General features: G+C 48.0%; 1 protein-coding gene across 23 annotated transcripts in view; it reads right to left on the minus strand.

Moving 5' to 3' along the window:
- Positions 1-17402, minus strand: part of Tcf7l2 (transcription factor 7 like 2) — a 194910-nt gene that overhangs the window by 18246 nt on the left and 159262 nt on the right. For 16 of the 23 annotated variants that reach the window (XM_059256332.1, XM_059256329.1, XM_059256331.1 and 13 more), the window contains 3 exons: positions 7113-7245; positions 4932-5034; positions 2713-2799 (listed from right to left, as the gene is read on the minus strand). In XM_059256332.1, coding sequence (XP_059112315.1) covers positions 2713-2799; positions 4932-5034; positions 7113-7245 — 323 coding nt within the window. The remainder of the gene's footprint in view (positions 1-2712; positions 2800-4931; positions 5035-7112; positions 7246-17402) is intronic. The other 7 variants (XM_059256330.1, XM_059256327.1, XM_059256315.1 and 4 more) reach the window with 1 other exon arrangement.

The following is a 17402-nucleotide window of genomic DNA, read 5'->3' on the forward strand; positions in this document are numbered from 1 at the left end:
TCACTTAATTCTGAGAAGTCCTGGCCCTGCTGCTGAATAGAATAAATATCAAAGGGTGTTCTGGAGCAGGGCAAGCTGCCTACATTTGCTGTAACTGCCATACATATAATAGACCTATACTTCTGTCGCCCCATTACCACAATAATGTATTTAATTTGCTGTGTACTCTTTTTAACTAGCTGTCTTTCATTTGGCCTACCTGGGGAATCGGCCACCTCCCCCCATGTACCACCAGCCCCTAACCTTTCTTCCCACCACCCCCTTCCTTTCCTCCACCCCCTGCGACCTATAAATCATCAGCTAGCCTCCTAATGATAATTCAATCAATAAGCTTAACCCCCACTCCCTATCCTACGATTACTTCACTGCTTTCAACCTCTGGATGCCCTGAACAAACAAGCAAGAGGAAGAATCAGGAGCAGCATGTGAATGCTGGGACGGAGTTAGGACCCTAAGCAGCCCCCTCCCCTCTCCTCCTAGGTTTCCCATTCGCTCCCACACTGTACGGGGACTGTGACGACATCATTTGGTAAGTATAACCTTTCCACTTTCTCCAGCCGAGAGGACACACAAAATCATTTTCCTATGTAGCTCATACAGGCATGGATTCTGAGATTTAGATGATATAGCACATGTGGGGAACAGATCTTTCAAGCTGCACAATATTCACAGAGTAGCTATAAACTCTAGCCACACCACAGCCTGCTTCTCTCAGTGGGTGTGAGGCTCACTGTGTCCAAGACAAAACTTGCCATCCTGCAAGCAGGAAAAGCAACATTCCAGGCAATCTTCAGCCCCTTCTCTCATTTTGGCTCCCAGTGTTGCCACAGAGCACAGAGGCAGAGGCAGGGGGACAGCATCCTTGCCGTGTGCTGCATGCTAATTGAATCACGTGGCATCATCAAAATGGATTGGTTGCTTCAGCCCATCAGGAAAGTCTAAACCTCCACCGATTTAATTAACTCAACCGAAAATCAGATGAACAGAAAATAAAACTATCATTAGGGGCAATTAGTGACTACTTAAACATACTGCTGCCAACCAGTTTGTAAATAAACTAGCAGTCGCTGAGAAATTAGCTAGAATTAATTAGAAAGAGGAAGATGAGTCCTGGGGATACATATGTACAGTGTATGTATGCTTAAATAAGAATCTGTAGGAATGAATGCGCACATAATTTCTTCTCAACTTTCAAGGATTTAGCAGCATTGTGTAGGTCAATAGCACGGCTACTGGGCATGTGTCCTAAGTCTCTCAAATGTGCTCAGTCCAACTTGAGATGTGCTATAAAGTGTAAATGCATGTCACATGTAAAAGCTAAGTTAAGAAAAAAAGAAAATAAGAGTGGTAGCTGTGGCATGGTCATAGCATGTTGAAAAGACAATACTGCAGCCACACAGTGTGACTGATGAATATAACATGCCATTAAAACAATTTCACCACGGGGTAATAGGTGGTGGGGGGCGACCTTCTTAAAGTGATATTGTCATGGAAAGTGAGGGGAAGGGGAGAAAATGTGAACTTAATGTTAAATGCAAACTATAATATGGATCCCGTGAAATTTCTACTGGACACTGCTGCTCTGAGGGGCCAGGATACAGCTTATTATAGACTCTGAACCGGAATCTGAACTTTCAAAACACCCATCATTTTTTTTCTCAAATCTTTGAATTATAGTCATAACATTATCCTCACTTCCTTCTTTCTTACTCACCAGAGGACAACGGAGAAACAATGACTTCAGAAGCACCGCCCACTCTAGCCGCTTTCCCCCTGAAGCACCGCCCACTCTAGCCACTTTCCCCTGAAGCACTGCCCACTCCAGCCGCTTTCCCCCTGAAGCACCGCCCACTCTAGCCACTTTCCCCCTGAAGCACCGCCCACTCTAGCCGCTTTCCCCCTGAAGCACCGCCCACTCTAGCCACTTTCCCCTGAAGCACCGCCCACTCCAGCCGCTTTCCCCCTGAAGCACCGCCCACTCTAGTCGCTTTCCCCTTAAAGCACCGCCCACTCTAGCCACTTTCCCCCTGAAGCACCGCCTACTCTAGCCACTTTGCCCTGAAGCACCGCCCACTCTAGCCACTTTCCCCTGAAGCACCGCCCACTCTAGCCACTTTCCCCCTGAAGCACCGCCTACTCTAGCCACTTTGCCCTGAAGCACCGCCTACTCTAGCCACTTTGCCCTGAAGCACCGCCCACTCTAGCCACTTTCCCCTGAAGCACCGCCCACTCTAGCCGCTTTGGCCCTGACTTTGTTGTTTTCAAGATTTATTTATTTTAATGTGTATGAGTGTGTGCGCCTGCATATAGGAGTACCACATGCATGCATGCATGCATGCATGCCTGTTGCTAGTGGAGGCCAGAAGGGGGCACTGGATTCTTGGAAGTGGAGTTACAAACAGTTGTGAACGGTCACATGGGTGCTGGGAACTGAACCCAGGTCTCTTTCATGAGCAGCAAGTGCTCTTCACTGCAGAGCTTCTCCCAGCCCTACTCCTGCCTTCTTAATCTGTGACACTTTGTTTCTCTATGGATAAACTCCTAAAGTCTTAGACAATCACTTACCTTGAAAGGTCAAGGCAACTTTTTGGGATTTTCTAGGAGGGAAGTCAAACGAACATTGGTCTGCATTATTATACCCACACATGCTCATGGGCCCTGGTGGCCTAGTGGCTGTCTAGAGGGGCTTTTTGAGAGGTCGCTGAAACTCACCTAGACATAGAAGCGTTGACTGTCAGCGCTGTGGGGTAGGGGTGTCTGAACCCTCCTGTCGTGATGGGGTACACAGGCTGACCTTGCCTACAAAGAAGGGGTACAAAAAGTGAGAGACTAGAAATGAGGCTGGGGGTGGGGATAAGGAAAGGAAGAAGAGGGGAAGTTCCCTCTGCACAGTAAAGCTTTATTCTCATTTGATCAGAACAAAAATCTTGGGGATTGTACAGGCAGGATCAAAGGGAAGAAACACAGAACAATTTGAATGCCATAAATCTGATAGGAATGGCTAATTAAATTTTATAACCTCTGCTTATGTCAATAGAGACCCTCTCCCCAAGCTGAGACTAGGTGTTTTGTTGTAATAATTAAAGGCGAAGTCTCGCTTCCTTTAATGGAGCCATCACACTAATTGAGGGCTACACATCCAAAGGAAAACAATAATGAATGTAAATTTATACCAAAATAAAGTACAGCGAATCAAAGGACTTCAGTTGCGCTTTGGGCCTCTTTCGGTATTTAGATCTCGGTGAGAAAACATTAAATTAACAGAGCTTAATTTGTAGCCTTTTGTCAAATTAACAAGTGTTGACAAGAGTTACCAGGGGGGGAGAGTCCCCAAGAAGAATTGTGGGTAACCAATAGACAATCACACCTCATTACAATAATTAAAAAATACAGCAACATGCAGAATAGCATCCTCATGAAAGACACACAACTTTTCCTGACAGAGGGTTGCCTGAGTTGGCTATTCCTTTTTATCCGGCCTTCAGTATCTCCCCATCTGAAGACTGAATTGCTGAGGATCAGCCCCATCAAGTGGAGAAGACTCAGAAGAAGCAGGTTCAACCCTCGTGTCTACCTCACCAAACAAAATAAGACAAAGAAACAGAAACCGCACCCACAACTGGTACTCAGCGTAGCTCCTGCATTGGCACACCCTGCTGTTTTCAGACGGACAAACAGCACACGGTTTGTTCAGCTGGAGAAAGAGACTAGAGGGGGGCACTAGTCCCAATTTTACTGCCTTTAGGACTGTGATAGTCTGTCTGCTGTAAGGTCCAGAATTGACAGTTTGACCAGGACTTGCTTCTTTCAGCATTCAACATTGCTCTGTGTTTTCTAAAGCTAGGGGGTCACTCATAAAATGGAGAAAGAGATGCCTCAAAATAGATAATCTCCAACATGATGTGCATGCTCATGCACGTGCTACACAGTACAAGGTACACTTAGCCATGGAAGGCCTTTCTGTCCTGATTTCTGAACACATCATACTTTTAAGTTGTAAGTGGCAGCCAAATTATTTGGGCATCCCAGCCCTGAATGCTAATGGGGAGGGGTGTTCTACTGGTCCCTCTGTAACCCCACAGTTGGCTAAAGCATTAGCCATGCAAAGACTCTCAGAGATGCTGGGTAGATAGCAGGAGTTTCCTTCCACTGTTGCTATCTGCCTTCACAGGGAAGCTTTAAATGGCAGCTTCGGTCCAGGGGCTGAAGGGAAAAAACCTTCACTCCCACTTCAAGAGAGAGCTCAACCCCACAAGACGAGTCCCATTTGGGCTGCCACTGGCAGAAGGACCGAAATCAGCCTATTACTGCCTTCTGCAGTTCCCAAAGTAGCTTAAGACATCTGTGCGGACCATGGGTTCAGAGTGCCAGTTACCACTGACCCTTTTCAACACAGCTCATTGAAATGGTGTGATTTCTGCAAATCCACAGGACACCTCAACAGCATCTTCCTTGTGTTATCCTATCAGCTGTCTCTCTGTAAACATGCATCACCTGTGCTTACACACACACACACACACACACACACGCACACGCACACGCACACGCACACACACACGCACACACACACACACAGACATAGACACATACACAGACACACACACGGACACACACACACACACAGACACACACAGACACATATATACACAGACAGACACAGACACACACACACACACACACACACACACATGCACACGCACACGCACACACACAGACATAGACACACACACACACACACACGCACACGCATACACACAGACATAGACACATACACAGACACACACACGGACACACACATACACACAGACACACACAGACACATACATACACAGACAGACAGACAGACACAGACACAGACACACACACACACACTAATAATAAGCATGCTCATGCAAGAAACAAAAAGGGAATTAAAAACTGAAGCTGCTTACTGTGGTACTAACCATCCTAGCGGATGGGGGATTTGTCCTACAGTGCCGGGCGACAGTGGGTAATACGGAGAAATGTCTGGAGGATGCGGAGGCCGTGGGATTCCTGGGAGAAGAAGCAGTGGGTTTTAGGTATGAAGGAAGAGTGAACAGGCAAGAAGGATTGTGGAGGGAGGGAGCAGGGAACTAATAAGGAAAGGGGTTGTCTCTCCTCAAGTCCCAGCTGGAGGTCACTCCCAATACTGGGGAGAGGGCTGTCCCGGCTTTCTTCTCATTTTCCTACGGCGTCAGTTTGCACAGTGAGTTAGCTCATCCCGGATGGACTGGTGTGATTGAGTGAATGAGACCAAGAAGATGCCATCTTGGCTATTTTTGCCTTACGTGACTAAAGTGATTACTTCAAGTTAAAAAAATAATCTAAAAAGCTTGGCGCACTGCAGGTGAGCAAGTCGTAATTATTAATTCCTTTTGCTTTGTTACTTGGTCCATTGCCCTTTATTTTGAGTGGCTTGCCTATGTGGGAGTTATACTTCTGATTTGTAAGGCTTAATTAATTAATTAATTGATTTTAGTGTTTTGAGACAGGGTCTAACTACACAGCCCGCGTTGACTTTGAACTCACAGTTTCCTAAGTGCTGTGATTATAGGCATGTCTTGTAAAAGTTATGACTCAGAGAAGTGACTGATTTCTCTCAAAAGACTCAGCTCCCATAGCTGGTCAATTTCTCCATGAAGAGAAACCACCAAACGCCAGCTGGTGTCTCTCCCCCAGGAGTCAGACCTGAACAGACAGGGAGAAGGTGAGCCTGATGTGCTCGACTCTGGACTATGATTGCCTGGAGGGCAGATTCACCTGTGGGCGCCAGCCCTACTTGCTGACCGGGATCGTCATGGGTCAGAAGGACCATGAGCCTTCCTGAGGCCCACAGGAGTGTGTGCTGAAAGTGTACACTTCCTCACTGAGCAGGCTGCACATCTGGCCATCGATCCTCAGGAAGTGGAGTCCTGAGAGCAATTTGGCTTGAGAGAAATGGCTCTGCCCAGCTGCCCGGTCCAAGTGGGAGGCAACATGTGCAGAATGTGCCAGAATTAACCCAGAATTGAAGGGACAGGACAGCAACATTCATGGATAAAAACTATCTCATTTTTCAAGAAATTCATTCAGGAAGCTTTTAATCTGTAAATTAAGCCTCCCTGGGTGACATTTTAACGCAGACATTGCTTTCTCTCTATTACAAAAAGCAAACAGATTAGCTGGGCTTGGACCCTACACTGAGCCATTTGCACACTTGAAAGAATGTTCGCAGAGGAAAAATAAACAGTCCTTAGACGTTAATCATATGGTTTACGATAACCATTTAAAAGCTATTCCCTGGTCTACCATTATTCAAATGAGACACTGCCTGCTTCAAGTACAGCTGTGTACTTTGCGGAGCCTGGGGCAGGCTGGTAGCCTCCTCCAGCCAGTCAAACTGCCAGGCTGCCTCTAGTATCCACACAGAGGGCTCAGAGGGCCTGTCTGTGAGCGGTGGTTGCCTGCCATACTGGATCTTGCTGTAGGGGGAGCTATAAGCAACCCGCTTTCACCATTTTCCCTTTTGGGGAACAGAAAAAAAGATGGTGGAGAAGCTGAGGCTGGTGTGGCAGCCCTGCTCAAGATACTGCTGGGTGAAAAGAAGAAACCTTCCGAGGCTTCAGTTTCTACATCTGTAAAATGGGTTCAACAAAAAAACGTCCAAGATATTGGAATGGAAGAGGAAAGTGCAGAGAAATCTACAAGGACTATGAGACCCTTGGTGGTGTGGTCCCTAAAGGATACACCGACAAGTCACTCTTAAGTGACTGGGTCCCTTCAAAACCATGATGCTGGTCTCAGGAAGCCCAAAGAGCCCAGGAGACACCCTCAATCCTATTACTACTTAGTTTGTTTAGAGAGGTATTCAGAACCAGGTTCCCCAAGCAGCCCTCTCCAAAAGCCTTGACATAAATCTTACCCCTGTAAGCGGATCTCTCCAAAAAGGAAGGAGAAACTGCCCCCAACACACACACCAAGCTCTGGACCCCCTAACAGCTTCCTTTTCAGCTCCCGGGTGAGAACTTGAGGACCCCTCCACACCGCTCCCATTCCATTCATCACACCAACTCCAGGCTCCTGACAGAGACTTGTAGAGTTCCCCAACTTACCTGTTTTGGGGTCTACATCGGCTGGTAAGTGTGGAGGTGGATTTCCCGGGGTGAAGTGTTCATTGCTGTAGGTGATGAGAGGCGTGAGTGGGTGGACATGGTGGGGATGCTGCACCACCGGCACTTTGTTCGACTGTGGGGGAGGGAGAACAGAGGAAGACATGGTGAGCTGGGCCGCCACAGCCCCAACTTCAGAGCAAGGGCATGTGTCCCCTACAACACCCTCCTGGCTTTACTTTATAAGATGCCTACAACTGTGCCCACCCCCATCTCCCTAATCCATTTAAAAGTAGGAGACAGTTTGCTCTGCACACTGGCCCGCTTCAGGGTCACCTATGAGCACCCCTACTCCACCATCCATCACCACTGGAAGCTAAGGTCTTGCACTTCTCCCATCAGCAGATGAGTCAAAGGTTGAAGCTTTACTCTCTTAACGCTTAGTAGGGCTATGCACATAGTGGGGTGGAATCTCCTACCCCAAGGACCTCTAGGAGGCAGGCTGGCCTCACAGGCAAAGCTGGAGCCCGGCTGTGCAGCCTCCCTACCAACCCCTAATTCCACAGGCTCTTACACAGCAAGCTGCCACCCTTCACACTTAGCCCGGACGGACAGGACGGGATGGCAGACTGTAACTTTACCAGAAGCTCTGGCCCAGCCAGCACCTGCATATTTTATGCAGATTACCGCAGCCCTGATTCACTAGGAAGCCATCAGGGACCGCTAATAGATTAACTGAATGATGATGAATTGGACTAATAAACAGTATGCATTTGAGAAATGGGCAGTTCTAACCAATAGAGTACAAGTGTTTGTTGTACTGGGGCAGGGTAGATGGTTGAAGAGAAGCAGAAAACAAAGAAAATAAAGGCATCTCAAATATTCCTCACTGCCATGTCTCCAGGCTTTCCCAAGCCCTCACCTCTCTCCACCCCTTGCTCTGGCCCCTCCCCCTCTATGCTGGGCTATAACTCAGCCTAGCAAGATCACAAAGGAAAAAAAAAATTAAGCTGAAACAAGCGAACTACTGGGCCATTTACTGAGAGTAATCCAATTGCAAAAAACCCTATTCCCAATAGGGGATTTTCACTAAAATCCTACAACAGGGACATTTAACCAGATTAGGTACCAGAGAAGATAAAGAGGCTAGTATTAGATGATGAATGGATTAGAGTCAAGTTTCATTTCAGAACGTGTCTTCATTTCCTTTTATTACTTCTAGGAAGGGCACAAGTTGCATTAACATCAAGGAAGAGGAATTGCATTAAAAGAAAAAAGGCAGGTTCCTGCACTGCCCACCAGCGCCTCCTGAGTTCAGGGACCACTGAGCGGCTCGCTCTCTTCCCGTGTGTTTCCTCTTGGCTCCCTTTGTGGCTTTTTAAATAGATGAGAAAGGCATAAAACACAGGAAGAGTGGCTTCCTACCACAGTTAAGGATGGCAAAGGCCTCATCAAGAAGCACTACTTTCCCATGGCATGTTAGGAAAGAAAAACATGGTCTTCCTAGACGATCCCAATAGAGCATCTCTAGTCATTTGCTTTACAGCTTCCTGTAAAATCCTAACTCTTACAGAGAAAAAGGTTAGCCAGTTGCTCAGGGAACCTAGCTACCATTTTGCAAATGAAAATGACTAAGGTGAAAGATATCAAACATTTGAAAGGAGTGGCCCCAGAGTCAACAACCAGCATGGTGGCCAAGGCTGGGTGTATGGAAGCAAAGGGTCACTGTGCCCAAGCCTGTGGCCACCCCTCATGGAAGCACACTAAGGGTCCTTCAAGAGAAGACTCCTAGGAAAGTCTTCTGTCAAGAATGATTGAGGAGGAATAAGGGGTCAGTTCCCAAAGAAAGACAGACAGGGATGGGGTGAGAACTGCCTGGGGAAAAGGCAAATGACCAAGTCTACCTTCCAGAAGTTCTCAAACTGAGTCGGACAGATTAAACCCTGGTGATGTGAAAGGAAGCAGACGGCTCTCAAGATGGGCCACATATCCCACACAGAGGGATGGCTGTGGCCCAGAGTCATAAGACTGGCCTTGCTTGGGGACTGCTGGGGGCAGTGGCAGGTGTGACAGTCACCATGGAGGTAGACGGTGCTGGAAGTGGGCAGGTAAACCAGCAGCCACCATCTCCGTGAGTTAGGCACCCCTGGTGCAAGGCCAGGGCTGAGAAGACCCAGGAGGCTCAAGAGCCACACAGCCTAGAGGCCAAAGTGTGGCTTCTGCACCTGAATCAAGCCCTTGTTCTCAGAGAACACGCGGGGAAGGCTTGCACAGACCTAACACATGGCACGTTTATTAACTGTGGTGCTTCATTATCATTGTCATGGTTAGCAAAGAGTTGGCAGGAGACACCGTGGTCCTGTCACCAATCCCAAGGGATCTTCCAAGCAGGATTAATCATGGTGGTCCTGTCACCAATCCCAAGGGATCTTCCAGGCAGGACTAATGGGGAACGTGAGGGAACCTTCCTTCTCTCTGGGTACAGGAAAGAAGACAACAGCATTTGGTGACAGTAAGACAGGTGAGGGCCTAGTTCTCCAGACAACTTTAACGAGGATGAACTCAGTGACTGCTGCCAGTGCTCCGCTATCATTCGAGAGCCTGGACGGTTCTTTTCTTCTGCACAGACAACACCCTCCAGCAGTGTTGGAGAGATGGAGGTGGAGAGGGTGGAAGACAAATGGAAGCTTTAGGCGCTACCTGACTTTAGGAGTGGAATGGAAGTCTTAGTAGGCCATGACCTTGACTATGTAGCCAGCAGGTCCTCAGAAACTGCATGACCAACTGTCTATCCAGGCTGGCCTGTTCTCAAGTGAGGAAGAACACCAGGATCAAATATGCAGAAGGCAGGGCCTATCTGCTGCCCCACACAACCTGCCAATACCTGGATCCTTTACAACAAAGGGTTTTCTTCTTGTAAACACCTGTGTCTCTCTAGCCTTGGATCCCAAGGTCCGATCTCTCCACATCGCACTCTTCCCATCCCTGGAGTGGGAGTGCACACCTCTCCTGGCCCACACTATACTTATCCTGAGAGACAAGGGCTATGCCTTCTGGGAACTTTAAATGCTGCAATGTCCGGCCTGTTATAGCAAGTAGGTGCCATCTCAAAGATCACGTGACAGTCACCAAACTGAGGTTACATGTGATAGAACACGACAGAGCCAATCAACCGTAGGACCTGGTTTCTGGAAGGACTGGGCTCCACCAGTGCTGTCTACTCAGAATCAGAGATGTCTGCTGGATGGTCCTCACACTCAGTCCAAAGCTCTTGCAGACACCACCTCAGTCACAGCAGTGTCTGTAAGATGGTTTTTATGCTGGCTTCTCAGAGACTGAGCATGAGAACTGTGAATTTCAGGAGGACCGGGATGGAGATTCTGCTTCACTGGCCTGGCCGAGCAGTGTCTCCCGTCCCTAGCCTCTTCCTTCCCTCCACTCCCTCAGTCTCCTTCATTTCTGCCTCCAGGTAAGTACTATGTGTGTCCTGCAGGGCTATGAAGATTGAATAAGATCATGGACTCATAGTGCCCTACACAGAGGCAGGCACACACAATAAATACAAAGGGACTTGGCAAAATGCACTCTAGACAATATAAATGACACCGGGCAACCACTAGGCTAGTACCATCAGACAGCTTCAGAACATGCCCTTCGTTGCATGGGAAGGAAATCATCACCTAGATATAGGAGCATGGATGATCTTCAACCACCCTACCCCAATCACACACCCTTCTTAAAAATGCGGTATTTGACAAATATATTCAAATAGCTCATGGGGAAAAAAATCACTTTACTGTGCCAATGATGAGACTGTCATGGAGGATCTCACAATAAAAAACATAACAAAACAAATACAAACAAACAAAACACTTGGAGATAAACAGGTCCTCTAGCATCACGATGAGAACCTGTAAAGTGGGGTGGCAGAAACGAGACAGGTATTCAAACAGTCAGGGCATTCTCCCTTCTCTCTGAGCAGCTCTCACTCCTTCAGGAGACCTTCAAGGCCCGTGCTCACTCTAGGATTGAGAGAACAGTCATTTCACTGGGGAGAGTCAGTCAAGCTTCCGGAAGCGCATCATGGGGACTAAACTAAAGCAGCAGTCAGAACTGGGAGGGAAGGGGGATTAAACTGCCTGCTATGACGATATTTCTACACCAACCCTTACCTTTTTTCATAGACAAGAGTCCAAATTTTAAGGCAACCAACTGTACCATAAACCCCACTGTCCTTTAGGTAGCTGCTTTACTGCGGTATATCTGTAAAAGAACCTAGGTTACAAAAATCTATGGCAGCTAACTAATGTTCAAGGTCATGGTAGTAACAGTCAGGGATGATTCAGGGAAGAGCCTATTACCAGTTTCTAACCCCTTCAGAACTTGACAAAGCTATGCATGTCTGTGACACCAAAAAATCCCAATAAATAGAACCCAAGTATCCGTAAGATACTCTACATAATTTCAAAGCTGTTGACACATTCTGGCACACTGCAACCAGAAACTCACCCATGCAGCCATTTTAAGTAACTTATCTTGCTGGTCCCAGAGCAAGAAAGGGACCAACCAACGGCTATACCAAAGCCCTGTCACCATCCCAGAGCAGCTCGGAGCTGCCCCAGCTTCTTAGGGCACAGATGTGCACCACTGAACATGAGTCACATTCATTCAGTGCAGCCACACAGCACACGTACGAACTGGCCTCTGTTATTTGTCCCACACAGTAGGTGAACATGTATTTCTTACACACCTAGGTAGAATGGTGTTTCCAAACCTTGTGGCACCCACAATTCCTCCACCATTCTAATGCACAGCTACTTCAGAAATCCCTGTAGACTGGAACTCGGGGGGGGGGGGGGGGGCAGTAACTGCCGTTTTGACGGAGTGAGTGAGAGGCAGCCTGTGAGATCAGCCTATGTCAACCTTCCCTAGACACAGATGCTTCCGGACCGAGAGGAAATCAGTCACCAAATGCAGTCGGGAGTGCTCCAGGCCCCCTGACCTCACCAAGCAAGCCCTTGTACTGACTGGCTTCATTCAGAGGGGCTTTTCCAGCATGGGGCCGGTTAGCGGAGGTGGGAACAACCAGGGCTTTGGATAGGCTGCCTCTGCTTCCCAAATACAATGAGGCCCCGACAGAGTTCTGGTGACAAAGCTGTGTGTGGCTAGTTCTGGGCTTACAAGAAACCAGAGAATAGACAAACTATCTAAAACCCTGAAATCATTAAAGGAGGCAAACACTGTGTATAGAAAGGAACCCAGATCTCTTCAGCTGACTTCCAGTCACTGGTGCTGTATGCTTGCTACCTGGACAGACTCACAGCCCTCCAGGCGAGGCTCCCCCTATTTCCTTCATTAAACGCCATGGGTGTGAGCACTGCATAGTTAAGTCATGTAGAAAAGATTCTTCAATGGCCGTCAGAACACACAAAGCCTTTTCACCCACGGGAGTATTCATCCAGCTACAGTGGGGGAGTGACTCTGTGGATGACCTTTGACCTCTCAAGACCCCTCAGGTTTAGTGTTCAGCATTTTGACCATTGCCAGGCACCCATACAACCCTCCAAACCCTGCTCAGAAATCGGGACCTTCTGGATCCCTCTACCAATCACCCTCTAACCCTAACCCCTCAACCTCCTAGAACTGGGAGTACGCGTAAAGGGCCTGGGAGCTCATCATTCACTTCTGCAACCTATTAATCAAAGACAGTGGGAACACATGGAGCCTCCTCTTCAATAGTCCCCATGGCCCCTTCTTGCTGCAGGAGGAAAATGGGGCCAGAAAGTGCCTGCAAGGAGCCCAGCCCAGCATAACAAAACAAACAACCCAGGGCACTGCCAGCCTTTTCCACTGCTCAGTGTGGATACCGGAGGTGTGCAGTGGTTCCACACGACCCATCTGCCTCAGGGCACTCCAGGCTTACGTGCAAACGGGGTTCATTAGTGTAGTCACCCATTTTTCTGTCTACACTGGCTGTGTTGAACCCAATAGAGCCCAGTTAAGCCTTCATACACGCCTCATCAGTGGCAACACAGAGTGCTGGTGAGGAGGAGGGGCTGGGGTGAGCCGAAGGGGAAGTTGCTGTTCCTAGTCACCAACACTCTTTGGCAGTTGTGCTAATCCTGTTTTTCTCAGGCCTTGCACTAGAAGGTGGTAGGACAGTCAGCCAGTACGACTCGGCTGCCCAACAACTGGCACATCAGACAGCAAGCAACACCCTATGTAAGATGTACTGCTGTAAGAAAGGTTCCCGGGAAATGCGCCTGCTGCCTCAGCCCAACTCAGCAGGCCAGCATCTTGCATCCTTCGAACCTCTCATATCTAACATGGAAAGCTTGGCCTTCTTCACTCTAAACAGGCTTCTTCAGAACACTTCGCATCTCCCCCTCAGCCAGGAGAAGCCCAGCCAGGATGACCCAGCACTGTGGCCACAAGCTGCGTGTTGTTCTTTTCGGCTGAGGGGCTTTGCCCCTGGCTAGTCGTGCATCGTGGTTGTGTACAAGGTGTCTATTGATAGCTACCGCACCGCTATCGAGAGCAACAAATGAAAGAGGCAAGGAAGGGTTCTCTAAGTCTGAGTTTTACAAGGAAAAACAGGGTGGAAAGAGATCTGCCCATGAGATGAGGAAGACAAATGGCCAGCAGCATCGACCATGCACAGCCTGGATGTCTGGCCAGTGCTGTGCCAAGTACCTACCCACCAGGAGGCAAAATCTCATCTTCCATACTGAGAGCTCAGGTGATAGCTGGTGTCGCTTATTTGCTCTGTAGACCATCCATGTCTCTGTCTCCGTCTCTCTCTATCTCAAGTCCATTTAGACAGCAAGAAGAGGAACCATGAAGATTCCCCTGCTGGCTATAAAATTCTGCCGACTCATAGTTTCTCATGGATTCATAGGCATTAACATTCTCCTTACAAGGAAATGACTGGGCAGGAAAGGCAGAGAGAGGGCCGACGTGCAGTCTGCCTCCTTGAGAGTCTCACACAGGTGCACATGCACTGCGCTAGCTCAAACCATCCTCAGACCTTGCCTTTGTTGGACGAGAGGGGGGCCTTCCTACTCCATAACCACCCAACTGCTAACACACCAAACAGACAGCCAGTCTCAATAGCAGAGAGCCTAGAGAGTCAAATTCAGCAGTTTCTGGTGACCTTTTTTGTAATACCTGAAAAGGAGATGGGGAGCAGTAGTGTTGGGGTGCACAAGCCAAGGAAGGTTCAAACCTAGAAAATAGAGCTGTGCTCCAGGTGTTCGGCTTTGTGCAAACTGCACGCAGGTCCACCCAGTCAAGCTGTGCTTTCCCAGGCTCTTGAACAATCCCTCCCAGTTAAGTTCATTAAACATAATTTATTGCCACTCATTCTCATTTATTTTCCAATAAAAAAGAAAACATCTTGGTGCCTCCCCCAGCTAACCCTTAAAACATTTGCACACGTAAGCTTTGGCCCACTGGTCCAGGCCAGGTTTCCAGGGTCTCCCTCCTGCCTGCCTCTCTCCAGCACCATCCCTTCTTAGCAGGGTCCGTGGACTGCTCTAGTCCTCCACAGGTCTCAGAGCTAAAGGAGCAGCCACTTCACCCCTAAGTAATTCCCCAGGAATTTGCGACCTCCACCCTCCCACCAAATATTTCTCCACTACTTGGGTATTAAATGATTAGCGTTAGCATAATCAATCTTGCTGGGCGTCTGGGTGTGTGGAGAATGTTTGGGAACTGGGTAAGAGGATACAGCTGTTTCTAGAAGAGCCAGGAATAAATCTAACCTATTCCAAGCGAAGTCCTCCAAATGCTCCGATGTGAAACAACTTTAAAATACAATAACGACTTCCAGGCCACCATCCCCGAACATAAGAATCCCAAGACCTGGGGTCCCTAAACACAATGGAAAGGAAATCACCCATTTTGATTGAGAGTAAATTTTAAGTGCATAATCGTTGTTATATCCTGAGAAGTTTAGGAAAGTAAGGAACAAAACCTGATGCCACCTTCTGAGTTTACTTACAAGGGACAGCTGCCTGAAAATGCCTTTCGCTGCGTACAGCTCCCACACCAGGGCCTAACTTAGGAATTTAGATCTGTGTTTAAAAAAACATGTTTGCTCCATAGAGCTCAAGAAGCAGTTGTTTCCCTCAGAAAGAAGGACATTTTCTCCCTGGAAAACAGCAGGAGAGATATCCTAGAGGAGGAAGACCTCATCATGTGGCCCAGCAAACACAAACCCAGACTCAGGGATTCAGGAAGAGTCTGCGCGTACATAAAGAAGGAAGACAAATGGGGGGTGGTGGCTGCTCCATTTGCCCTGCTAATGTCTCAGACTTCAGCATCCTTTCTTTTTAAGGGCATGTAGATTGAAGAAATGAACCCATGGAAATGACCCGGAGTCACTATGGACCAAGCAGAAACAATCGGGGTGTCTGCTCCCTGTGACTATAGGATGGTTTGGGGGGAGTCTATGGGGATGAGCAATGTTCACATTTTGAGTCCTCCAATGCGGGTAACAGTATGCATGCCATTGGATAGTCTAACAAGATTCCACCACGTCCCACAGTATTATAGAAAGAATTCCAGAACACAGCTCAGTCTGGCTCCCCACCAACTCCAAAGCACCAAGGGAGCTTTCCCTGAGAAGGCAAGGCTGCCATCTCGGCTGCTTCCAGAAAATGCTGGTAGAGCAGTCTGCTAAGACAACGCAACAGCTGTGATGTCTGATCCTGAGAGCTGAGAATCTGCCTCCGAAAGGCAAGTCCCTTCTCTCAGCACGGAAGTTAACCCTCCTGAGCCACAGTACAACCAAGTTCTAAGTTATTTGTGCAAACAAGGGACAGAGGTGTGGCAGGAATCTTGCCACTCGGGTGGGAAATTTATAAGACTACTCACACAGTATCATCCAGCACCCCGTCCCTGCAATTCTTGACAATTTTCGCAACTAGGCTGAACTGGGAAGCGGCAGAAAGAAGGCTTACATGTGTTATTGCTTTGTGCTCCGCTTCAGCAACCATTTACCAAGTTGGCCTTTAATATGACAATCAATTTTTAACAGAAATTCTCATAGTCTATATAATGCTTCATTTCTCTCAGAAAAAAAAAATTTTTTTTCAGTCTGACCTGGTCAGTCACTCAAGTATTTTTATTTGGCCACTTGCCAACAAAAATAATTGTAGTAATTATAGAGATAATGAAAGAATTGCCTGCAGGTTCAAAAAAAATCCTCATTGCTTATGAAAACGTGAGCGCACAGCTGGAGTGGATCACAGAGCATCCGAGACCCTGGATCCACGCTGCAGAAGATCTTGCTCTTATCGCCAACAGGAGCTGTCACTGGCCCCACCACCAGCTTTCCAAAACAATCTTTTATTAAATTTGGAAAATACAAACACCACCAGCAACAACACCAGGGCCTGGAGAGGCCATCATCTAAAACAACCAAAGACAGAGCAACAGAAAGTTATGGTTAAAAATGAAACCGTAACACTCCTGAGCAGTAGCCCCGCGCCTGGGAAGGAAGGCACGGTCCCCGCAGGGGGCAGGCCGCTTTCCTTCTTCTCTGCCTATGGTAGCAGGCCTCTGTGGTGGGTGCAGCCACAGTTCACTTGCTATCAGCTGTAAGAACTGGGATGAAAGTCAGACTTTCTCTCCTCCCCATCTTCTTTTTAACCCTTTCTCCTCTCCCCCAAAAGGATGCTGCAAAATTCCACAGGGATAGGGCACAGCCTGTGCTGACCACTCATTCTTGTTCTGTCCCGCTTCCCATTGTCTGAGGGTTTTTGTTTTAAGTCTTTTAAAGAAGAAAAGGAAGCACTGGTCTCATGGTCAAGACCATGAGTGTGGACACCACACACACACACACACACACACACACACACACACACCACTACTCACCCAGCAATTCAAATTGAGGTGCCATGCGCCCAACTGCTGCAAGAGAGAGACCCCGGGGGCCACTGCTCCTCCCTTCCCACTCAGATCCTCCATTCCCACTAACACTGCATCCCTGGGGTACATAACAGCTCTGTCCTGCCCTCTCTCCACTCGAGAAAGAAAAGAAAAAGGAAAAAAAAACCAAAAACAAAACAACAACTTTCTCTGTACCTTCAAGATGGGACTGGACCGGTGTTTTTCTTCCTCCCTCCCAGCGTCTCTCACTTTTCTTTTTCCTCCTAGCCCCCCCCCCCTTTATACAGCTCACTTAAAGAGCTGAAAAACTGCACCTTAAAAGCCCGAGAATGCTTTCTACACACTCACTTGTTCTGCACAGGACTGCTTTGCGGGTCCTTCCCCCAACACCCTCCCTGA

Source organism: Peromyscus eremicus, chromosome 1 (assembly GCF_949786415.1).
Source record: "Peromyscus eremicus chromosome 1, PerEre_H2_v1, whole genome shotgun sequence".
Taxonomy (NCBI): Eukaryota; Metazoa; Chordata; class Mammalia; order Rodentia; family Cricetidae; genus Peromyscus; species Peromyscus eremicus.